Here is a 26,076-nt window from a genome sequence, read left to right on the forward strand (position 1 = left end):
TCCGATTTTTAAAATGTTTTACAGGGAAGACACAATATGTAAAGATGTAAATCTATTAGCTAAAAACACATTAGCATAATCCACCATCTTTTATTTGTCCACCAACACCAGTAGCTATCACCAATTCGGCTAAACTAAGATATTTATAGCCCCTAACCAAGAAAAAAACTCATCAGATGACAGTCAGATAACATATTTATGGTATGGGATAGGTTTTGTTAGAAAAATTTGCATATTTCAGGTAGATGGCATAGTTTACAATTGCACCCACCGTCACAAATGGACTAGAATAATTACAATGAGCAACGTGTTTAGCTAACTACTAATCATCAAACATTTCGTAAAAATACACAGCATACACTAATCGAAAGACACAGATCCTGTGAATACAGACAATATTTCAGATTTTCTAAGTGTCTTACAGCGAAAACACAATAAATCGTTATATTAGCATAGCACATGTGCAAACATTACCCCAGCATTGATTCTAGCCAAAGAGAGCGATAACGTAAACATCGCCAAAATATATTATTTTTTTCACTAACCTTCTCAGAATTCTTCAGATGACACCCCTGTAACATCACATTACAACATACATATACAGTTTGTTCGAAAATGTGCATATTTAGCCACCAAAATCATGGTTAGACAATGGGAAAAGTAGCCCAGCTGGTGAGAAAATGTTCTGCGCCATATTAGACAGTGATCTACTCGTATACATAAATACTCATAAACGTGACTAAAAAATATAGGGTGGACAGCGATTGATAGACAATTTAATTCTTAATACAATCGCGGAATTACATTTTTTAAATTATCCTTACTTTTCAATACAGTTTGCGCCAAGCGAAGCTACGTCAAAAAAGATGGCGTCCTAAGCCACTAACATTTTTCGACAGAAACACGATTTATCATAATAAAAATGTCCTACTTTGAGCTGTTCTTCCATCAGTATCAGTATCAGTAACTTGGGCAAAGGATCCTTTCTTGGGTCTAATCGTCTTTTGGTGGAAAGCTGTCCTCTTGCCATGTGGAAATGCCAACTGCGTTCGGCATGAACTGGAAGCGTGCCCAGAGATTCACAGCGTCTCAGAAATAAATGTCCCAAAATCGCACTAAACGGATATAAATTGCTATAAAACGCTTTGAATTAACTACCTTATGATGTTTTTAACTCCTATAACGAGTAGAAACATGACCTGAGAAAGATTACTCCCTACACTAATGCTTGGAACAAGTGCGGGTCGGTGGCCGCCGCGCGCATGACGCAGCTGGAAAAGAGTTCCTAGCTACAGGTTTTTTTTATTTATAGTGCCTGTGATTGCGCAATCGACCCCATTCAAATCTTCATCACGTAAAGGCATCCAGGGGAAGACGTAAGCAGTGTCCGTATACTCATAGGAATAACAGTGGCCTTAAAACTGACTCCAGAACAGAGGCCAAAATTTCTGAAATCTGACTCCATGTCAGGGAAATTGCTGTAGAATGACTTCTGTTCCACTTAGAGACAAAATTTCAACTCCTATAGAAACTATAGACTGTTTTCTATCCAATAATAATAATAATATGCATATTGTACGATCAAGAATTTTGTAGGAAGCCGTTTCAAAAATTACACGATTACCATAAATAGTGACAACAGCGCCCCCAGCCTTAACAGGTTAATTAGAGGCAGGTGTTTGGCGTTCCTCTAATTGAGAGTCATATTTAGGTAGGTTGTTTCACAGTGTTCGTTGTGGGTGGTTGTTTCCTGTGTCAGTGTTTGTCGCACCATACGGGACTGTTCGGTTTGTTTTGTACATCGTCATTTTGTGTAGTCTATTTTTCCCTGTTCGTGCGTTCTTCGTGTTTATGTAAGTTCGTCGTCCAGGTCTGTCTACACCGTTTGTTGTTTTGTTAGTTTATAGTCAAGTTCGTGTTTTCTTTTAATAAATTATGTGTTCACAACCCGCTGCGCCTTGGTTCCATCACTACTCCTCCTTTTCGGTTGAAGAGGAGGAGGACCACCGTTACAGTGTCATGCACAAAGTAGATGTTCTAATCGACTTGCGTAAACTATAGTTTGTTAACAAGTAATTTGTGGAGTTGTTGAAAAACTAGTTTTAATGACTCCAACCTAAGTGTATGTAAAACTCACTCCAGCTGTAGATAATGAATGCATACATGAGCATGCATGTCTCAGTTAAGCTCGGAGAGAAACACATTTTTTGGCAATATACCTTTTTTGTCAAGTATGATTTCCCAAAGCATTTTTTAATAACATGCCATGATGAGGCCATGGTGTGTTAATCTATAATCCAGAGGATGCCTGGCATATTTATTAATCTCAACATGAATAATTTATCGCTCCATTTATTCAAAGTATAGGATGGCAGCGACACCACTCAGTCAGTGGGCCAATTACGAGGCTCTGACATTTCAGACTACATTATAGGTCCTCATTGGCTAGTTGTCTACTTGCTGCTGTAGTGCAGCTGCCCTGAGAGCTAGAGACTGATTTGTATCACTTAACCTGGGAAAACCAGGCCTAAGAAAGAGAACAATACAGCCTTGTGTCACACACTAACCGGTCAGTGTGTGTCACTCTGTGCAAATCATCTATGATGTGATGTGTTCAGTGATATACTACCAGAACATTTTTGGTGGTTTGTATTCACAAAAACTGTTGTAAAACCACTGTTGCAAGGACATATGGAAGAGTTTAAATGTGAAGGTTTTGCTAACCTTGAGAATGCAAACGAATGATAAAACAGGGAAATGTAGCCTACACGCAACAGCTGGCTGGACCGGAAAGTTTTCCTCTAGTGTATTTTTATTCCTTCGATTGAGGTAGAAATATTAGATGTAAATTATAACCTTAAATGATTCCAGTGCTTCAGACAATTTTCACACATGGCTTTATTTAGCTGCACTTTTACTGGACCTTTAAAGGTAGTAAATCTTTAAACGTAATGGGATAGTTCAGCAAAATTATGTGCTCAGATATTTGTTTCCTTACCTCGTAAGCAGTCTGTAAACTTGTCTAATTAGTGACTGCAATCCACACTTTGGTTTTGACAGAAAAGTCACTGCCAAGAAACGCTAATGTTAGCATTTTCGGGTGAAAAACGTTATTTTACTCAGCCTAGAGTGTGTCTGAAGTTACATATCACACTATTCCAACAGTTTGACTGTTTTGGAATAAAATGTTTAATATATTTAAACATCCTTTGTTTTGCATGCTTATTGATATGTTCTAGGAGACAATGTCTACCAATGGCATGCCCATCTTTTTGTGACAAATTACACTGGTCACTCAAAACATTTGATAAAGTATTTGTAAAGTATAAATAGCCCACACTAGATTAGGCCACGCAAGACTGTCAACGGTGGGTGTAGATGGTGCATGGAAGTCAGGCACAGGAGAGCAGAGTTGAGTGGACAAGAAGCACTTTACTGAGGCAAATAGTAAGACCAGAACACAACAGCGTCACCAAAACCAAATGCCCAAAACAAGTAAGGCAGCACAAAATACTACAAACAAAGTACAGGCTGCCACAACACACAGGTATACATAAAGCCTGGCGCTAACCAGCCGGAAGCGTGCCAACCTTGACAAATAAACAATACCCCACACAGACATGGAGGGAACAGAGCGTTAAATACACATAGTAATGATGATGAGATGTAAACCAGGTGTGCAGGAAAACAAGACAAAAACAAATGGAAAATGAAAAGTGGAGCTGCGATGGCTAGAAGACCGGTGACGTCGACTGCCGAACACCGCCCGAACAAGGAGAGGGACCGACTTCGGCAGAAGTTGTGACAAAGACTTAACTAATTATTTAGTAAATTGTTTATAAGGACCAATATTAAACATTGCATGAATGAAGTAATGATTAACAAATGCTAAAAAAAACCATGTACAAATCCATTATGAATGCTTTATTACGTGGAGTTATTAGAAAGTGCTACCGGTGTAGGCTCTATAGGAACTCCAAAATTACATGTGTGATTGTCTGGAGGGAATAGAGACGTGCTTCTCTTCCTTTCGTCATTAACAAGACAAACATGCGTGAGAGGAGGCCAACTGGCTGTGGTCCCCTAAACTGTTTAATGTGTTGAATAATAAAGAACTCCTCAAACCCGCAACATGAAAGGGCCCATTATTGCAATTGGGTCTTTCTATAAACTAGGGTACCAGTGAGGATTTCCTACACTGGACAACTTGTTACAACTGTTGATAAGTTATTGATAATAATCAGCCAATTTTTTCATGTCGTTCCATTAGGATATAAGGGGGAATCATAGCTATTTTCAATCAAATTGATTTAAAACCTATGTTTAACCCTTTAAATTGTGTGACATAAAACAGTACTTTTCTGTCCTTGCATTTATGGCAGTGTAAGTTGTTGTTATATCATATATTAAGCATTAATCAGTTAAATTAGACATTGAACTTGAACCCTGTAAGAATCCTGGATCTAGCTGTCTGAAAGTTTTTTGTATTGCGATCTCAGAAATGCAGTGTAACTATAATATTCATGTCTCCTTATGTTACGTGGTGAAAACAGTTTTCATGGGCACATAAATCCAAAATAATAAATGTGATGGCAAAATGGAATGCTTCTAACCAAAAGAGTCACCTTACCTTGATGGTTAAAACCTAAATCAATTCTGTCATTAAACGTGGTTCTTCAATAATTATGTATAATACTAATGGATGCGCATTTGGTGTCCAGCTGATTAGTTACGCCGTGGTTTCCACACATCCTCATCTGATCCAGGAAGGAATTTTCTGAATGACAGTCAAGTGACAAACAGCTGTTGTGATACCGCATGTAATGCAACAACAGTCCAAGTGCTGGAACAAAGGTGTTTGTGACGAATGTCCAGAATATTTTGGTGTCTCATTCGTTATATTGGTTGGATTGGTCCCCTCTACCACACTGAACCCCAATAATCTACGGACGGTAACGCACGAGGTGGCTAAAAACAGACCGCCATCCTCTGCTAGCTTTTTTTCTCTCTTTTTCTTATTTGGATAAAGTGTATGTAAACTTCCAACTTCAACTGTAGATTCAATGGTTGTAAAGATGGGGAGAGGTCTGTCCGTAATAAAGAGATGCTCTGCTTTTTTGACACCACACTCCAAAAACCAAGTTCTGCAGGCTCTAGTTTTGTCTAATCTTGATTATTGTCCAGTCATGTGGTCCAGTGCTGCAAGAAAGACCTAGTTAAGCTGCAGCTGGCCCAGAACAGAGCGGCATGTTTTGCTCTTCATCGTAAATCAGAGGGCTGATATGAATACTATGCATGCCAGTCTCTCTTGGCTAAGAGTTGAGGAAAGACTGACTGCACCACTTCTTCTTTTTATAAGAAATATTAATGTGTTGGAAATCCCACATTGTTTGCATAGTCTTCTTACACACAGCTCTGACACACACTCTTACCCCACCAGACATGCCACCGGGTGTCTTTCACAGTCCCCAAATCCAAAACAAATTCAAGAAATCGTACAGTATTATATAGAGCCCTTATTGCATGGAACTTCCTTCCATCTCACATTGCTCAAATAAACAGCAAACCTGGTTTCAAAAAACAAATAAAGCAGCAACTCAAGACACAACGCTTCTCCCCTATTTGACCTAGATAGTTTGTGTGTATGCATTGATATGTCAGCTACGTGTGCCTTTTTTTTAATATATAGTTCTGTCCTTGAGCTGTTCTTGTCTACTAATGTTCTGTATTATGTCATGTTTCATGTTTTGTGTGGACCCCAGGAAGAGTAGCTTCTGCTTTTGCAACACCTAACAGGGATCCTAATAAAATACCAAAAATACCAAATCTGTTATTAGCTAGCTAGCTAGTTAGCTAGCTAATTTGACGTGGTTCATCAATCAATGTAGCTTATCATGTCTGTCAGCAGCCATCGTAATTAAACAATCTTAAAAACAATGTTAAAAAGGGGATAAGGTTAGCTAACTTCACTAGGTAGGCTTATGTTGGTTGAAGAAAAAAGTATATTAGGTCTTCTTACCACTATGTGTCAGGACCCGGTGCGAGAAACAGTCACTAATAATCGTCAGAACCCAGAAGATGAGGCAGACACAGCAGTACTAGAGATGGTGGTTTAATTAAAGAACAAAATCTTCAGGCAAAGAATCTAAATCCACAATGTCCAAACATAAAGCCAAGAAGCACAAAATGGATATCCTCCAAAATACAAAAGAAACTCCACAAAGTGGTAAAAACAGCAGGGAAAAAACAAACCACGAAAGACTACTCAAAAATACACAAGAACTAAACCAGAGAACCTCTGGAAAATCCAATAAGAGAATCATATGTTCAGAACAAGGCTTGGGCTGGGTGCTAACATACAAACACTGAGCAAGGAACTGAGGAACACACAGGGTTTAAATACTAACAAGGGAACGACACAGGTGCAAACAATAATTAGAGCAAGGAAAAACAAAAGGTACAAAAAAGGTGCAATGGGGACATCTAGTGACCAAAACCTGAACAGTCCTGGCCAAAACCTGACACTATGTTTAGACAACTGTACAAAGTTTCTACCGGTAGCTTGCAAAGTTAACGTCAGCTGACAGTACATCGGCAAATGGGCCCTTTTGCTTGACAGGCAGAGCCCACAAAGGACGGGAAATGAATCTAAACCCCTCAAACCTGTCAGGCATACATACACTGAACAAAAATATAAACGCAACATGTAAAGTGTTGGTCCCATCTTTCATGAGCTGAAATAAAAGATCCCAGAAATGTTCCATACGCACAAAAACATTATTTCTCTCAAATGTTGTCCTTTGCCAAGATATTCCATCCATCTAACAGGTGTGGAATATCAAGAAGCTGACTAAACAGCATGATAATTACACAGGTGCACCTTGTGCGGGGACAATAAAAGGCCACTCTAAAATGTGCAGTTGTCACTCAATACAATGCCACAGATGTCTCAAGTTTTGAGGGAGTGTGCAATTGGCATGCTGACTGCAGGAATCTCTACCAGAGGTGTTGCCAGAGAATTAAATGTTAATTTCTCTACCATAAGCCACCTTGAATGTCGTTTTAGAGAATTGTTTAGTAGGGTCAAACAGCCTCACAACCACAAACCACATGTATGGCGTTGTGTGGGCTAGCAGTTTGCTGATGTGCCCCATGATGGTGGTGGAGTTATGGTATTGGCTGGCATAAGCTACGGACAACAAACACAATTTCATTTTATCGATGGCAGGTTGAAAGAACAAAAATACTGTGGCGAGATCCTGCGGCCAGTTGTGAGGTCAATTTTGTTATTATCTGTATTCCCAGTCATGTGAAATCCATAGATTAGGTCCTAATGTATTTATTTCAATTGACTCATATGAACTGCAGCTCAGTAAAAACAATTGTAGCATGTTGCGGTTATATCACTGAAATATCAAATTAACGGTGGCCAATATTGAGAGATATCGTGAGGCAACCCTCACATATCTGAAATTACATAATCAATTGATATTTACTGATCATGAAAAACATGCAGTTACTTGCTGTATAACTCTAATTGAGCTAAATGTGTGTAATGGTTTTCATTGGAATAATCTGAAATGTGTAGTTCTCACTATGCTCTTCTAGATGTGATGATATTACAACCAAATAATTCACATTTATTTAAAGATGCACTATGCAGAAATCGCTCAATTTCCTGGTTACTAAAATTCTAATAGTTCACCTAATTTCAGTTTGTGACAAAACCAGCAGATAATCATACAACCTAAACGCTGTGAAATATACTTTCCATAACCAAAAATATAGTTTTTTCAGCTGTTTTAAACTGCTGTAGAAAACAGAAAGCAAAAGATGCAAAAACGAAATGTAACAACGGAAAGAATAGAAATATCGCATATAGATCAGAACTACCTCTTCTTAGACTTGCTTTCAATAAGTGACAGATCTATAACTTATTTATAAATATGTGAATATGGTGGTGTCGCCCAAAAGGTTACATATTGCAGCTTTAACAATCCCTTAAAGGAATGGTTCACCCGTTTTGAATGTTATACTGTTGTTGTGCATCTTCGAGTGATGTTCTTTCGAATCGCTGGGTCATTGCATGTTTTCATGTATATCTGAAGTATTGGTGTTCAAGCAGGCAGACATCCATTTGAGCAGACACATGCACATTTGTGGCCTGCTGGAGGTCATTTTACAGGGCTCTGGCTGTGCACCTCCTTGCACAAAGGCAGAGGTAGCGGTCCTGCTGCTGGGTTGTTGCCCTCCTATGGCCTCCTCCACGTCACCTGATGTACTGGCCTGTCTCCTGGTAGCGCCTCCATGCTCTGGACACTACGCTGACAGACACAGCAAACCTTTTTGCCACAGCTCGCATTGATGTGCCATCCTGGATGAACTGCACTACCTGAGCCACTTGTGTGGGTTGTAGACTCCGTCTCATGCTACCACCAGAGTGAAAGCACCGCCAGCATTCAAAAGTGACCAAAACATCAGCCAGGAAGCATAGGAAACTGAGAAGTGGTCTGTGGTCACCACCTGCAGAACCATTCCTTTATTGGGGGTGTCTTGCTAATTGCCTATAATTTCCACCTTTTGTCTATTCCATTTGCACAACAGCATGTGAAATTTATTGTCAATCAGTGTTGCTTCCTAAGTGGACAGTTTGTTTTCACAGAAGTGTGATTGACTTGGAGTTACAATGTGTTGTTTAAGTGTTCCCTTTATTTTTTTGAGCAGTGTATATCTGCAGATATTGATCGCAACTGTGACATTGATCTGCAGGGTGAACATGGTGAGATTGTAGACCCCTACATTGATAGTGCAGTTTGTTTAAGCGATTTTGGAGCCAACTAACTACGTTACATGCTGACATTGTCTTTGGTGTTATATTGTGTGGCTACGCTTGCTTCCATAGAGAGCATTGCATTGTCGATTTGAGTTGCAACTGATTTCCACAACGATTTTCCATATTGCTACCAACAAAATAAAAAATTTGTTCACAAAAAAATATTCTCAAGTGTTATTTGACACTGTAAATTAAAGGAAGTTTTTTCCCCCTTTAAATGGCATGCAGTCAATGATTTTATTGGAGCTGGGTGTCCCCTCCCCATGTAACAGTATAACTTTAGTACTGTCCCCTCGCCCCGACCTCGGGCGCGAACCAGGGACCCTCTGCACACATCAACAACTGACACCCACGAAGCGTCGATACCCAACGCTCCACAAAAGCCGAGCAAGGGGCAACACTACTTCTAGGTTTCAGAGCAAGTGACGTAACCGATTGAAACGCTATTAGCGCGTACCCACTAACTAGCTAGCCATTTCACATCCGTTACACTCACCGTTATACTGGTGTGCAAAAGAGCAGAAAAATAAATAAAAACAGTAAGGGGATGAGGTAGGTAAATTGGGTGGGCTGTTTACAGATGGACTATGTACAGCTGCAGCGATCGGTTAGTTGATCAGATAGCAGATGTTTAAAGTTGGTGAGGGAAATAAGTCTCCAACTTCAGCGATTTTTGCCATTCGCTCCAGTCACAGGTAGCAGAGAACTGGAAGGAAAGGCGGCCAAAATAGGTGTTGGCTTTTGGGATGATCAGTGAGATATACCTGCTGGAAGTTATTCATAATTAATCCGTAGCCTAATAATAAACGGCATGGTTACTCTGAGTCTTAGTGTGAGGACCACACACACATTATCACATGACAAGTTTAACTTTGATATCATGGTTCTCAATGTTTGTGCATACAGGTGTTTCCACCAGCATTTCTCGCATAATTATTTTTACCCAACACAAAAACATCCCATGTCAAACAATCAAATTCTGTTGCCATTTATAAAATGCAAAGTTCTAGTTTCCATCACAGCTGTCATGATTTTTTTAAATTATGGTACAACTTTACTCGCATGACTTCAACTGAAGTGTATTTTTTTAATGCCGATTCTGTTGCTAAACATTTTTTTGCTAAATCTTTCTGATTGCTTCAGTTTGGTTTGTAAATGGTGATCGTTGCAAGACGTAATGAATACACTCCCGGTATTCTTTGGGAATTAAAGCATTGTTGAATTCTTAATCAAAAAGGTTTCAAAACAGTTTATCACAATAACACAGATGAATCATAATGAGGCACTGGCACCCATAGAGAATAATTTATTCACGAGAACATAACCGCAGTGTTCAATGAGTAAATCAGAGCTGGAACATCAGACCAGGAATGCACAATGGGACACCAGCTGTAATACAGAAAGGGACATAACACATTGCAGTATTACAGCTATAACATTGAAAAATTATTATAAAACCATCCACTCATGGTCCAAGAGGACTGCAGCATTCTTTTATCCTCCTTGTTAAGGTTAGCACCAAAAAACTTGGCTCAACAAATCATCGAGACCTTGTTTAGCAAATTCAAGGGCTTGTTCAGTAGGCATCACTGTTCTCAAACATTTTAGAAACATTTGCACTCTTACAGGACAAGTTGAACATTGACAAATGTTCTGATTTGAGCCTACAGAACACAACCGAGGTGTGCCAATGTGGGGCTGGCTGGGACAAAAGCCTGCACCCAATGCAGCCCTCCAGGACAAGGAGTGAAGAACACTGGCCTAATAGATAGATGAAATGATGCCTCTGATTGTAAAATACTCACAGGGTTTTATTTGCCAGTTGGCCTGACACTTTCAAAAACGCCAGCTTCCCTCATGTTGTTGAACTCCTCTGTGGTGTCATATTGTTTGTAGAAATTGGCATAGGCCTGTTTCCTGGGCTCTGTTACACCGTACTGAGAAGACAAAGACAATATTACCTCATCAGAAGGAAGTATTTACTTATGAATACAAAAACATGCCCGTTGCTGACGATATCCATTCATTGTGATAAAGTCCATAATGGACTTTAACCATTCCATACTTCTCTCCCCATGGCTTTTCCTACATAGAAAATGCTAAGGTGGCCGTCTTGCTGAAATCCCAGGCCGCCTTAAACAAAAACAAGATTGTCAGCTGACCTTGAAAGCTGCTGCAGCCACCAATGACAGAGCGAAGGCAATGGGCAAATGGAACCGCAGACACTTCACAAGGAGTCCTCGCATTGCAGGCTTAGCCAGAGACATTGTGGAATTCCTGGAATGTTCAGAAGAGAAATGGCACATCACTTACTTGGTTTGAAGTACAACAATGCTGCTACCAGAAATGTCCTTATGTCAAGAAATATATTGGTTGTACTTAAAGATCGTACATAAGTTGATTGTAATGAATTTGCTGTGTGGTGAAGTTTAATCAGGCATTTAGCTGCGTGACCAACATCCAAGGCACATTTGGATCAATCCCAAGTGGGAGCTAGCAGATTCCCCTTCAAAAGAAAGGACACCAATCGGATTGGCAATTCAAAAAAACATGGTTGAATATCTCCATCTGAAGCTGGTGATGCTATTGACATTGGCCAATGTGATCCATATATATTGCATGTAAAATGCCTCTATTTAGAAATAGCCCATTAGAAAAAGTATGGCTAGCTATATCAGTCTAGCCAATGTGTGCTGGTACAGAATCAAGTGCTACCTTCGTTAACTACTGGCAGCTAGTTGTGTCAAAAGTGTACTTACTTACCTAGCTACTTAACTTAGTTTTAATGGTTCTCTGAAAATGTGACACTATCAATGTCATGACTCAAATGTAAAATGTAATGCTAACAAGCTCCTTAGCTTAGATAGATAACGTAGGTCCATCTACCCTAGCGCTGTCAGCCGCTAATCTTTGTAAAGAAAATAAAGTCAACATAATTACCTAAATGTTAGCTGCAATTGGCTAGATATATATCTGTGTATTCTGACATTAAAACTACTACACCAACAACTGAAACATTGAATAGAGAACATATCGAGAGGTTAGCAAATTTAGCAACAAACTAACGGGTAATGTCGACAATTACAAATTGACCATGTAATGGAAAGAATCATAACATTTAAACAACTTTAAGTATATATTGTCTGTACATGTTTAATAGAAAGCGTTTGGTTTCACATTTACTGAATACTTACAAGAAGCACTCACGACCTTCACCAAAATGTGTTAGCGCACCTCTGATTCGTTGATCTTTCGGATTTATGCGGATGGACTATTTATTCCTCTTTAAATTTGTATTAGCAAATCGCAACCAACTGAAAGGCGCATACACCGCCACTTACTGTACTGGAGGTCGGTCGGTTTCCCTATTCATATTCATATATATGGTAGTGAGAGGAAGCCCACGGGCAAGTGGGAGAAGATGGAACGAGATGGATTTTGGTCTACATTCTGCAAATTTTCTCATTGATGAAACATTTGATCTCAATAGAGTTTTCCGTTCCCAAACCAGATATATGCAGATGTTTGCTAGAACGGGCCAATAGAATCTTGCTAACTCGTGCTTGGCTCTGCCCACCTCCTTGCTAATCTGTTCCCATTGGAAACGACAGACTGTGGTCTATCTTGGATTAGTTATGAAAATCTTTGACGTTGTGGCACAAAAGGAAAGGGAAAGGGTGATGGAAGGAATTGGTCTTGCGAAGGGACAATCTTGGTTTTTACGAGATACATTAATGGAAACAAAAATGTGCTTATTGGTCTTAATTCAAAGGTTAAGGTTAGGTTTAAAATCATATTTTAAGAAGATTGTAGAAATATGCAGGGTTTATGACTTTGTGGCTGCTAGTGAAGACCGTCAATCTTGCAGAAGGAATACTACGGGAAAATCCAGGACTCGAGAAATATCCATCGATGGAAGTATCCGCGCACAAGAATGATCATCAGAGATGCCCTAGTGATTCCTGCTTATATTCTTTATGGTGCAATAAACGAACATAAAATGTATCAGTATACCTGATGATGACATTGCTCTTGCACACGTTTTTTACTGGCATCAATGACTCATGATGTATAGACCATAGAGGTATAATACTAATTGGAGACTGTGTCCAAGATGTCTGACCTTGTCTTCAAGGTAATCTACTTACATTTGCATAGGCCGATTCATGGACCTAAATCCGGGTTTCATCCTGTTTATACCTCAAACATCCCATGTGCACTATTTAAATAGAACCAGGAGGAAACTTTATGCTGAAGTACATATGGTTCTCAGTATGTGCTAGCTGGGTATCCTGCACCATTCCTAGAACATTGTGGGAAGGTTGTGTGCAAAATAACTACAGGATAACCAGGCTCTCACCAAGCTCAGAACGTTATGTGCTAGCTGGGTACCTTCTGCCACCAGTGTAGTGTCTGAGTTAATCTGTGAAATGTAATTTAAGGATGGAACTTCACGTTGAAGGTATACAGTTCTTGTCTCAGTCTACAAAAATAATCACCACTCATTGTTCAACTAGTCTCCACTATCTATACCATAGACATCAGTGGAGGCTGCTGGGGGGAGGACGGCTCATAATAACTGCTGGAATGGAGTTAATGGAATGGTATCCGAAATATCAAACATGTGGTTTCCATGTGGTTGATGCCATTCCATTGACTCCATCCCAGCCATTATTATATGCCGTCCTCACCTCAACAGCCTCCGATAGACATTAAAACCAGTAGTTAGTGATAGCGCTGATGGCGCATGAAGCTGGAAGTAATGCGTGTCATTTTGGGGGGTTTGGCCATTCTGACGATTGTAATTTACATATACTTTCTAGGGCAGAACAGGGTTTTTAGCACCGCTAGGTTGCTACGCAGTAGCCGACCAGCAAGAGTTCATGATTTCACTCTCCAGACCAGACACTGGGGGCCTGGTCTATACCAAGGGGCCAGGTTTCCAGTCCAGAAGCACGGTTTAGACTGCACTTACAGTTTTGCTTCAATTTCCATAAACGGCCACATAGAGAAGTCAGATATTAAAATTCCTAATAAGACACTTTAGTCATCAGCTTTGTGCACAAAACATCCATTGAAATATTCAAATAATTGTGAGGCCACTTTTTCCCCCATCACTCACACCGACGATATTAACATTATATATTCATCCAATATCTGCCGTTTTTGGATGACCAGCTGCTCGTGCTGCTCGCTGTGTGCACCGAGTTTAAAGTAATGTTCTCATTATTCAGATAACGTTGAGAAACAATGTTCTTCTGTGGGAATTTCAGTAGTTCAGTATAACAAAACAACAAATCCTTGCAAACTCCTGCACGTCATCTCTAGCTGACACCTTTGTTAACAGGGATTGTGTCAATTTAAAACTTGCGCAAGACAGTTTACAAAATTGTCAATTTAAAGAAATTTTGCCAATTTATTAATTACTACCTTTAGCTAAGATTAGATAGTTAATCCAGAGATTCTAACCTTTGCTTTGATTCATCAGTCTCGTCCAGATCAATATAACATTTATAGTTCCTTATGATAGCCACATTAGCAGCTAGATATGATTTCATGGGGGGGGGGGGGGGGGGGGGGGGGTAAATACAGGCAAATATGTTGATAAAAGTCATCTTGTCCTGGGGGGGGGTAAATACAGGCAAATATATTGATAAAAGTCATCTTGTCCTAGAGACTTAAATCAAAAGGTCATGCCAGTGTAAGCCTACACGAAACACAGCCCTTTAAGTGTTTCTAAAATCCCCTATGGAAAAATGAATGGTGGAAAACGATTGCAACCATTTCCCTGCAAGACCACTAGGTTTTATGGGTATTGAGACTCATACTGTGGTACTCTATAGGGCCTGGCTTTTTGTGCGAGTTCTACCCCGCATTTCGATCAACCCACCTTGAGCACAACCTGAGAACAAACTGGCCTGAGGTTTCCTGGCTGTTCCTGTCCCCAATCCAGCTGGTCATGCTACTGATCCCATGCTGCTGTTCTGACTGCAGCTGGACCCCTGACCTGACTTTACTGGGCATGCTACCTTGCTGAAAAGTCATACGACTTTAGAATCTTCAAGTGTTGTAAGTTTTTTGTTCTGTTGTCATTTTTCATCTGTTGTCATTCATCCAGCGTGGATGACTCCTATTGACAAAGTATTGGCTCCATCGAAATTCTCAGACACAAAATCCCAATGTGCCAATGGCTTAACAGTGCTGTCACAATGCATATGATGTAGGCCTATTAGCTAGCACATTTGGTTCCTTGGAGATTATGGGAACAGATGTTTTTGGTTTTCCATTGGTTCTGGGAACGAAGCCATATGTTTCCTGACCGGTAAAACTGAACGTTTTTTAAATGTTCTGAGAACAGAAGTGAAAATTTAGCCTGTTCTGGGAACGTACATTTTTAGATTGCAGGGAGGTTCTGATAACATTTCACTATGGTTCCTTGAAAGTTGTCCTGGAAGGTTTTATTAACGTTCTGAGAATGAAAATTATAGGTTATTTGAAGGTAATTAAATAATGTTCAGAGGACATTCTCCAAATGTTATGAGTGTTTTCAATTACATTTAAAGGTTATTTGGAGGTTTTTTAACTTCTTATGGATGGCGGGGCAGTATTGAGTAGCTTGGATGAATAAGGTGCCCAGAGTAAACTGCCTGCTACTCAGGCTCAGAAGCTAAAATATGCATATTATAAGTAGATTTGGATAGAAAACACTCTGAAGTTTCTAAAACTTTTTGAATGATGTGAGTGAGTATAACAGAACTCATATGGCAGGCAAAAACCTGAGAAAAAATCCAACCAGGAAGTGGGAAATCTGAGGTTTGTATTTGGCTATCCAAGAAACAGTGTAAATTTGGTCCGATTGCAGTTCCCAAGGCTTCCACTAGATGTCAACAGTCTTTAGAACATTGTTTCAGGCTTCTACTGTGAAGGGGGAGCGAATAAGAGCTGTTTGACTAAGAGGTCTGTCAGAATGCCATGAGCTAAATCATGCGCACGGCCGTGAGAGCGAGCTGCGTTCCTTTTAATTTCTAAAGACAAAGGGATTGTCCGGTTGAAACATTATTGAAGATTTATGTTAAAAACATCCTAAAGATTGATTCTATACATCGTTTGACATGTTTTTAAGAACTGTAATATAACTTTTTTGTGTACCTGCGCCTCGTGAATTTGGATTTGTGAACTAAACGCGCTAACAAAAAGTAGGTATTTGGACATAAATTATGGACTTTATCGAACAAAACAAACATTTATTGTGGAACTGGGATTCCGATGAAGATCATCAAAGGTAAGTGAATATTTATAATGCTATTTCTGACTTCTGTTGACTCCACAACATTGCGGGTATCTGTGTGACTTGTTTTGGTTTCCTGAGCGCTGTACTCAGATTATTGCATGGTGTGCTTTTTCCGTAAAGCTTTTTTGAAATCTGACACAGCGGTTGCATTAAGGAGAAGTATATCTTTAATTCCATGCATAACACTTGTATTTTCCTCAACATTTATGATGAGTATTTCTGTAAATTGATGTGGATCTCTGCAAAATCACCGAGTGTTATAGAAGCAAAACATTACTGAACATAACGCGCCAATGTAAACTGAGATTTTTGGATACAAATATTAACTTTATCGAACAAAACATATATGTATTGTGTAACATGAAGTCCTACTAGTATCATCTGATGAAGAACATCAAAGATTAGTGATTAATTTGATCTCTATTTCTGCTTTTTGTGACTCCTCTCTTTGGCTGGAAAAATGGCTTCGTAAAGCCTTTTTGAAATCAGACACTGTGGTGGGATTAACAACAAGTGTATCTTTAAAATGGTGTATAAAACTTGTATGTTTGAGGAATTTTAATATTGAGATTTCTGTTGTTTGAATTTGGCGCCCTGCACTTTCACTGGCTGGTGTCAAATCGATCCCGTTAACGGGATTTCAGCCCATCTCATCCCTAAGAAGTTTTAATAACTTTTACTGAATGTTTCAATAAGACTTTTAATAACTGTGGTATCCTATGGAACGCCGTTTGGGTCTTTGCGTGTCAAAAAGATACACGTCAAAGAGTGTTATTTTTTCATCAAATAACACTATTTGATGCATCAAATAACAATATGTAAACTATATGCAAATGTTGGCCAATCACTATATGAAAAACTTCTCATTCATCATCACCAACAAACGGCTAAGTCATGTCGAACCTTGAAAACATGAGACCGCTTTTTAAGTTTTGCCAGCCAAGTGCAACCACCTTTACAACCACCCCAGGAGGATCGGGTGGTTCAAAGGTAGGATTAATTCTGGTAGGTTAGGTAATACTTGGCAAAAGTCAACATTAACTGGCACAACTACCTAGTAACGTTAGCTTGCTAATGATTGCAACAGCTATCGTGGGGTGTGCGAGAATGGGCGGCATCAATTATGCTGAGTGTCATTCTTATAATTTTTATTACGTTTGCACATGTCAGATTTCAATCGTTCAGGGACGGAATAATGCTGTAGTCCAAAGGCGGCAAACCGGGAGAAGCAGGTTGATAACTATGAGGGTTTGCCTGATCGCTGACCCTACCATCCGGCAGCTGAACAGTATATGTACATTTTCCCTATATCCATGTAGTACATGAGGCACAGTGCGATGCACAGTGCTTGCTTTGTAAGTAAGCTAGGTGTGAATCTAGCTTGTGATTAAACATAGACTTATTGTAGGTTATTTTACTGATTTAAAGATCATGGACTGAATCCCTGTTTTATATTAGGATACCTTTTATTAGATTTAAATAATGTTTCCATATCTCAGTATCTTTAGAGTATCCTGTGAGGCAGATTAAAGTGCCCTATTGTCAGGAGGGGTGCAGCTTCTTGAAGGTTTTGGGGGAAACTTTCCCCCAGATGAATCCAAATGTAGAGGCCTTTAAGACAGACAGGAGGCTCGTTCACCTACAAAAAAAGGATTGTTGTCAAGACAATGGAGGACAGAGATGGTGTGGTTGAATTGGTGACTCAACAATTTGTCCAAGGGAGCATGCAGGTGGCCTTGGAGCAGTAAGTCAACTCTTTTATAAATCTGTGAAATACTTGTCATTACCTCCTCTAACATAAGTATTTTTAATCAGTCCACCCCCCTAAATCAATACACATCACTATATTGTCCTTAACACTTATTTTAAATATACATACTGTCTCTAAAACATAACAGGTTCAAATATCGTCTCAACTCTCTTGGGCTGCTCGAAGCATTGGGGAACAACCCGGACAACTTCCGAGCACTTTTTGTGGACTCCATATAGCCTCCCACTGCCAGGGACCTGCGGGACCTGTTTAAAGTAACCTATTCCATACCTGGCGGTAACCGGCGGTGTTTGGAGAACGACGCCATCTGCCACTGGTTCAACTGGCTGGCTGATGTGCAAGGTAAATAGTTCAAGTTTATCAGTAACTGTATATTATTCCATTTTGTGATTTAAATGTGTATTTTAAATGTTTTACTGTGTACTCCTCAGATGGAGAATGTCCTCTAACAGTGGCGATGGTGTTGGAGTTTGCTACTGGGGCAACGGTGGTGCCACCCCTTGGGTTTGAGGACACCCCGACCATCGAATTCCCCCACACAGCACGAGGGCGTCTCCCTGGGCAGCAGAATAAAAAGTACCCAGAGGCAAACACGTGTGCTGTGACACTAAGGCTCCCTCTTCATAGCACCTACAATGCCTTTAGAGAATTCATGACCTCCGGTATTGTGAATTCCCCACATTTCGGTGTTGCATAAAAACATTTTTACGATACATAATTGTATCTAGTAGCACTAAACTACAGTAGCAATTGAGTGTTTGAAAATGTAACTGCACATCAACATTTAAGCATTATCTACTTACATCTGTATTGTTTGTACAGTGCATTCGGAACGTATTCAGATCCCTTGACTTTTTCCACATTTTATTACGTTACAGCCTTATTCAAAAATTGATACACATTCCCCCCCTCTCCCCTCCCCATCAATCTACACACAATACCCCATAATAAGAAAGCAAAAACAGGTTGACATTTTTGCTAATGTATAAAAAGATGAAATATTACATTTATGACCCTATACTCAGTATTTTGCTGAAGCACCTTTGGCAGCGATTACACCAGAGTCTTCTTGGGTATGACCCTACATTTGTATTTATTTAATACATTTTAGAATAAGGCTCTAATGTAACAAAATGTGGAAAAAGTCAAGGGGTCTGAATACTTTCCAAATGCACTGTATTTCCATATTGGCTGTTATTGTTCACTTAATGATCATTAAAATGAAATTATACAATCCATATTGCTTGTCTTGGTGTTAAGGTTTAGTTTTTTTTAGAAACACTTTACTGACACTTCACTAATAACCAATACCGTTGCTGATATTGACTGAAGTACTGCTGCCATATTGCAGCCAACTTATCTAAATCTGATAATTTGATGTCCTACATTAAGAACAAATTAACTTCAGCCATTATCATTTAATTAGAACTACATGAAATAAGGCTTCCCATCCACTGCATTGTGACAGCTCCACTTCTGTGAACTGCACCTTCGTAGTGACTTATCGAATTTCAAATGCATTGATCTAAGAACTAGATCCATTAGTCCTAGGCTCTCCAACCCTGTTCCTGGAGAGCTACCCTCATGTAGTTTTTCAATCCAACCTCAGTTGTAACTAACCTCATTAACTTATTAAGCAGGTAATTATTAAAATCAGGTGCACTAGATTAGGGTCGGAAGTGAACCTACAAGACAGTAGCTCTCCAGGAACAAGGTTAGGAGCCCTGCACTAGTCCATCTTCAACCAGATAATTTGAGCTGTCACAATGTGTCAACAATATTATGTTACTAACCGCAATAGGTTGCTGTTAATCACAATTATATAAAATGTAACAGGGGCGAACCACTTTCTTCATAGTTAATTTTTTTAACTATAGGGCGTTCTCCACACAATTATTTATTTTAACAATTTATAAAAATCCCGATTGGGTATTTCAAAAAGGTAAGTTCTGTTTTAATAATGTCCATTCAGAATGTTCTGTTGTCCTCCCACAGCAGGCGCGCTCTGAAGGCCCCAAACCAGTGCTTGCAGTAGGCCTCTCCTGGGTCGTGTTGTACTGAGTGGAAGACAAATATTGTGTCAGCAGATGGACTGCTGTGCTAAAGCGCCATAGAGCAAAATACAATAACCATAGGCCGTATATCTTAACAGTACCTGACTCTCTCCAAATATGACCAGACAGAATGGGAAGTACTTCAAAAGTTAAGGCCACCTGTGTCCAAACTCTGGTCCCCATTCGTTTAGAGTTGAAGATGTCTATCGTACCTTTCTAGAGACCAAATCATACAGTGTGTGAAAGAGGGGGAATGTTAGTATTATAAAATGTATAATAGTATTATAAAAATGAACTGATTCAAAGGAACGAGTGGCACTGAAGATATAGCGTCCAATCCCTCATCCCAGTAGGGGAGTATCAGGGGTGTATGTAGTAAGTCAGGTTGGAGTAGGAACGAGTGGCGCTGAAGATATAACTGCCATAACCCTCTGTAGATTGTTAACTCCCAGGCTGCCTCTGGGGCCTTCCAATGAAATTATTGTCCGCAACAGTTCCATCTGTGTGTTGCTGATGGTGAACTGGATTTGTGGCACAATCACCCATTCCGACCAATAAAGAGCTGCGGTGCCAGTGGTTGGGGGAGCTGAGGTGGGGGTTGGAGGAGCTGAGGTGGTGGCTTGAGAGCTGATGGTGGTTGAATTTGGGGTAAACAAATCCCTTACTGCTGTCAGATTGGTCCTCTGCATTGCCAGGGAACCCGAGACGAACAACTGCAGAGGTGACTGTCGTTGTTCAGTCCTCAGCCCATGGTGGTTCCACTGACTGGCAAACACAGCAAGATCTCTGTTCACCTGTGGCAGGAACACAAAGTGCAGTGTCCACAGGTGCACCTCATTGTTGATGTCGATGATCTGCTCCGTCTCCAAGAAGGTGAACAGGTTATGGTAAATGTTGGAGACTCCATGAGTGCTCCTTCCTCTGAGGTTGTGAGTGCTCCTTCCTCTGAGGGCACTTTCCCTCTCACCACCCCTGAACTGCTCCACAGAAGTCACAGATATGGTTGTTTTCACCACCCGGTCACATCTCACCCGGGATGGTACTCCGTAGCTGGTGATGGCTGCTTCGAATGACTCCATGACTGTGGCACTCTTGTTGTTGTCAGAGGCCTTCAGAAACACAACAAGTCTGCTGTAACCATCCACAGCACCATCGATAACAATCCTCCACCTTAAAAACAAGATACGTTTGTTTTACAAAACCTTTTTTTTCTCTCATAGTGACGCCATTCTGTTTTTATTGATATCAGCTCTTTGATCCTCTCATCCAGGAGAGTGTCTGACATCACTGAGTAGAACCTGAAAAGCTAGAAAATGATTAAATACAAAAATAACACAAAAAGATACATCAATCAGGAATGTGATCAAATCTAGAGATCTCCCTCTTCTGTTACAATTTCTTTATTCAATTACAATAACTTACCCCACAGAGTGCGACACATTGAGAACATCTGCCATTTGTCTGATGGTCATATGACAATCTATGAGGAACTCAAGCTGCTCCTTGGTGACGTGATACCGCCTTCCCTCCAAAGACACTTGATAGGATACTGAAATAAAAAATACAATAGATGATTAATTACAAAACACACTCCTAAAAACTTTAGGTTAAAAGACTATAAGATCACCATATAGAATATAGGAACAGCATTATAGGCCAACCAAATGTTTTTTTCATTGATTGACTTGACACTGTCACGGTCGATTGTAGAATTAACAGACCAAGGCGCAGAGTGTGTAGAGTTCCACATGTTTAATTAAAGAAACTCACCAAAACAATACAGAACAAAAACGTGAAGTCAAATGCAGTGCACACTGGCAACTACACACAAACAAACAAGATCCCACAAAAACCCAGTGGAAAAGAATGCCTAAATATGATCCCCAATCAGAGACAACGATAAACAGCTGCCTCTGATTGGGAACCATACCAGGCCAACATAGACAAATAATAACCTAGATAACCCACCCTAGTCACACCCCGACCTAACCAACATAGAGAATATGGTCAGGGCGTGACAGACACAGGAGACTTAAACACAGGACAAGTAAAATTAGACAATCTCAGCCTTTGCCACTTATGCCGTACAAAAAAAAATGATACAATGTTGGATGTCATTTGCCTCTTGTAGGAACTCCTCTGCAACAGCAATTAGATTGCTGGCCATCTCTTCATCAATCAAATGACCGCTTGGCCACCGAAGGCTCCGCAACATGGTATCTAGCCTGAAAAATAGACCGCAGACCCGATGGGTCCAGTGACATTTTATCTGTATTCTTATGGATAGGGGTGTTCACGTTTTTCATTTTTTTTCACGTTTTTCTTATGGATAGGGGTGTTCACGTTTTTCTTATGGATAGGGGTGTTCACGCTTTTCATCCAAACGTTTTCACGTTTGGATGAAAAGCGTGCCCAGAGTAAACGGCCTGCTACTCAGTCCCAGTTGCTAATATATGCATATCATTAGTAGATTTGGATAGAAAACACTCGGAAGTTTCTAAAACTGTTTGAATGATGTCTGTGAGTATAACAGAACTCATATGGCAGGCAAAAACCTGTGAAAAAATCCAACCAGGAAGTGGGAAATCTGAGGTTGGTCGTTTTTCAACTCATTCCCTATTGAAGATACAGTATGATATGGGTCATGTTGCACTTCCTAAGGCTTCCACTAGATGTCAACAGTCTTTAGAACCTTGTCTGATGCTTCTACTGTGAGGTGGGGCCGAATGAGAGGGGAATGAGTCAGAGGTCTTGCAGAATGCTTTGAGCTCGTGACGCTCGTTCATGTGAGAGCGAGCTCTGTTCCATTTGCTTTTCTGAAGACAAAGGAATTCTCCAGTTGGAAATTTTTTGAAGATTTATGTTAAAAACATCCTAAAGATTTATTCTATACTTCGTTTGACATGTTTCTACGACCTGTAATATAACTTTTTTTACTTTTCGTCCGTACTTTCCTCTGGACTTGCAGGCGCATCGTGAGTTTGGATTTGTTTACCAAACGCGCTAACTAAAGGAGGTATTTGGACATAAATGATGAACTTTATGGAACAAATCAAACATTTATTGTGGAACTGGGATTCCTGGGAGTGCATTCTGACGAAGATCATCAAAGGTAAGTGAATATTTATAATGCCATTTCTGACTTATGTTGACTCCAACATGGCGGATATCTTCTTGGGTTGTGTTGGTCTCTGAGCGCCGTACTCAGATTATTGCATGGTTTGCTTTTTCCATAAAGTGTTTTTGAAATCTGATACAGCGGTTACATTAAGGAGAAGCATATCTTTAAATCTGTGAATAACACTTGTATCTTTTATCAATGTTTATCATGAGTATTTCTGTGATTTGATGTGGCTCTGTGCAAATTCACGGGATGTTTTGGAGGCAAAGCCAAAAGAGGTTTTTGGATATAAATATGAACTTGATCGAACAAAACATACATGTATTGTGTAACATGTTGTCCCGGGTGTGTCATCTGATGAAGAATATCAAAGGTTAGTGATTAATTTGATCAATATTTCAGCTTTTTGTGATTCCTCTCTTTGGTTGGAAAATCACTGTATGCTTTCTGTGACTAGTTGCTGACCTCACATAATGATATGTTCTGCTTTCTCCGAAAAGCTTTTTGAAATCGCACACTGTGGTTGGATTAACGAGACGTTTATCGTTAAAATGGTGTCTACATTTCTAATACTTGTATGTTTGAGAAAATTGAATTATGGGATTTCTGTTGATTGAATTTGGCGCCCTGCAATTTCATTGGCTGTTGGCGGAACCCCAGTCCTAGACAGGTTTTAACAACCCCTAAAGTGTTCTCTTGTCTAAACTGTGCCAAATGAGCCTCCGACCTATGACAATTTTAACTGACGTACTTTAGCTACAATCTAGCTAAAAAAAGGTATCTTCATTCAACATCGCTAGCTAACGTTACTGTACAGCAGTAACTAGTTAATGTTTTATAGATTCCATAATTAACGTTAGCTAGCTATCTTGAGTTCAGTTAAATATCAATGGCAGGCAGATCTAACGTTTGCTAGCTAACGCCGTTGGTAGTTAGGTAACGTTAGTGTTATATTATGTAGTTACTTTTTTTTGCAGCTGTTACATCACTCACTCTCAACACCTGCGTTAGATAGAAGCTAACATTAAGTTAACGTTACCTGGCTATTGGTGGTTGAAGTCCATCTCTTCTGTCCGTGAGCAGCAATCTGGTGCAATCAGAGATGGTAGATTTACATTTTTCGAGAAATTAAGCCACCATTGTTAACTAGCTAGCTAATTGTACCTCAGAAGAACAGAAGTTGAGTGAACGTCTTTCATCAGTACTTGAGACTTGGGCGGAGTCCAAACGACCTTAATGCAAATGTTATCATCAGTGACAAAATCTATGACTCATAGCATACGTAACGGTGAATTGTTGTGACATATGAAATACGAGTGAGAGTGTAATCAATGTGTAATAACTACGTACAAAATGAATGAACGTGTTAAAATATTATGTGACGTGGAGTCATATTCAGGTCCTGATTGGTAAAGAAGCTTATTTGACGTGTCAAATTGTGTTATTTGACGTGTATCTTTTTGACATACAAAGACCCAAACGGGGTTCCATAGTATCCCGCCCGGGAGGTCTACCCCGGGGAGTTGGTGATAGAGGTGCCGTGACGTTGGCTCCCTCTGCTGGGAGTACACGGGCTGAGCACCCCGACGCCGATGGCCCCAAGTAGAGGTAATTAGGGGAGAGTGCCAACCAGCCGTGCATGCCACATAAAGGGAGCACCATGGCACCCACAAAGAGGACAGAGAGAGAGGCAAGGAGTGAGCCTACGGAAGGGAACGAAGCTCACAGAGCCGAATCTGAGAAGGGCTGAGCCAAACTTAAGTTATTTTGTTATGTTTCTTTTGTTCCCTAGTAAAGTTGTGTTTTCTAACTAGAACCTCCCTGTCTCTGTGTTCATCTCTGCACGCTCAACCCAACACCCCATGGTTTACCACATAACACAGTTTGGGTTAACCGTTTTGAACTCGAAGCACAGATAAGACACATGGAAATTAATTTGCTGTGGCATTAATCATGAAAACATTTTTTTTTTTTATTGTGGCACAGTGTCAGTGAGATTCGACCTGATCTTCTGTTCTCTATCCATTACATTTTGTCCACTGTGCCACCAGGATGGATCTAGCATGCCATGTTTTTTTAAACTCATACAAAGCAGTTAATTTTTGTCTATTCTAACAGACCACATTTCAAAAGCAAACAAGCACTAATTAAGATCAGTTGTGGCCAATTAGTGGGCACAGCCAACACCTGAACACATTTAGCAAGATAGAGGAAAGAGTTTTATTGACGCTGAGAACGGAATGTTTAGGATTTTAAATAACATTCTTAGATGTTCTTTGAACATTTGAAGTTTTGTATTTTCAATGGAAAGTTTTAATGTTTAAATAAACCATGAGAAAACCTGCAGAAAATGTTATGCTGAAGTACTGAAATTCCCACAGAATATTTTTTTCTTTCTTAAAGGTCCCTCGCATTCTTCCTATTTCCTAAATAAAAATAGCTTTTGAATGAACAAACATCACCCATAATATTTTTCCACTATTTTAATGCTCAGAATTTAAGACATTTTACCTTTTTTCCTGTCACGCCCTGACCATAGAGAGCTTTTTATTCTCTATGTTGGTTAGGTCAGGGTGTGACTAGGGTGGGTTAGCTAGGTGAATATATACATCTATGTTGGCCTGGTATGGTTCCCAATCAGAGGCAGCTGTTTATTGTTGTCTCTGATTGGGGATCATATTTAAGCAGCCATTTCCCCATTGTGCTTTGTGGGATCTTGTCTATGTATAGTTGCCTGCGAGCACTTCATTAACGGTTCGGTTTGCAGTTTATTGTTTTTTGTTGAATTTCACTTCAAAATAAAGAGGATGGAACCATACCACACCACGCTGCATCTTGGTCCACTCATTATAACGAACGTGACATTTCCTCATCCCTAACTATCAGGAAGCCTGAAAGAACAGCTCGCCTTGACGGATGACTCTTTGAAACACCAGTTAAACAATGGGCCACGTCATTCTGAGCCTAAATAGTATCCAAAATGCTCTCATGGTCAACAGAGCTGAT

At 39.9% G+C, this 26,076-nt stretch overlaps 1 protein-coding gene across 2 annotated transcripts; it reads right to left on the reverse strand.

Moving 5' to 3' along the window:
• Nucleotides 1–10,126: 10,126 nt before the first annotated feature.
• Nucleotides 10,127–24,341, reverse strand: LOC129840064 (cytochrome c oxidase subunit 6C-1-like). 2 transcript variants are annotated; one of them, XM_055907851.1, is made up of 5 exons: nucleotides 24,110–24,341; nucleotides 21,372–21,498; nucleotides 10,996–11,110; nucleotides 10,639–10,770; nucleotides 10,127–10,222 (listed from the first exon to the last, which is right to left on the reverse strand). In XM_055907851.1, exons 2-4 carry the CDS (start codon nucleotides 21,419–21,421, stop codon nucleotides 10,645–10,647), a joined length of 291 nt encoding a protein of 96 aa, XP_055763826.1. In that variant the 5' UTR covers nucleotides 21,422–21,498; nucleotides 24,110–24,341; the 3' UTR covers nucleotides 10,127–10,222; nucleotides 10,639–10,644. The 2 variants fall into 2 exon arrangements, with proteins under 2 accessions (XP_055763826.1, XP_055763825.1); XM_055907850.1 differs by lacking the exons at nucleotides 10,127–10,222; nucleotides 10,639–10,770; nucleotides 10,996–11,110 and adding an exon at nucleotides 18,771–21,119.
• Nucleotides 24,342–26,076: the final 1,735 nt, after the last annotated feature.

This window comes from Salvelinus fontinalis, chromosome 3 (genome assembly GCF_029448725.1).
Source record: "Salvelinus fontinalis isolate EN_2023a chromosome 3, ASM2944872v1, whole genome shotgun sequence".
Classification (NCBI taxonomy): domain Eukaryota; kingdom Metazoa; phylum Chordata; class Actinopteri; order Salmoniformes; family Salmonidae; genus Salvelinus; species Salvelinus fontinalis.

Coding starts and splice junctions, on each gene's coding strand:
- LOC129840064 (XM_055907850.1), bottom strand. CDS start 21,421: ATGACCATCAGACAAATGGCAGATGTTCTCAATGTGTCGCACTCTGTG. Junction 21,120..21,371: donor AATGTGTCGCACTCTGTGGG/GTAAGTTATTGT, acceptor CTTGTTTTTAAG/GTGGAGGATTGTTATCGATG.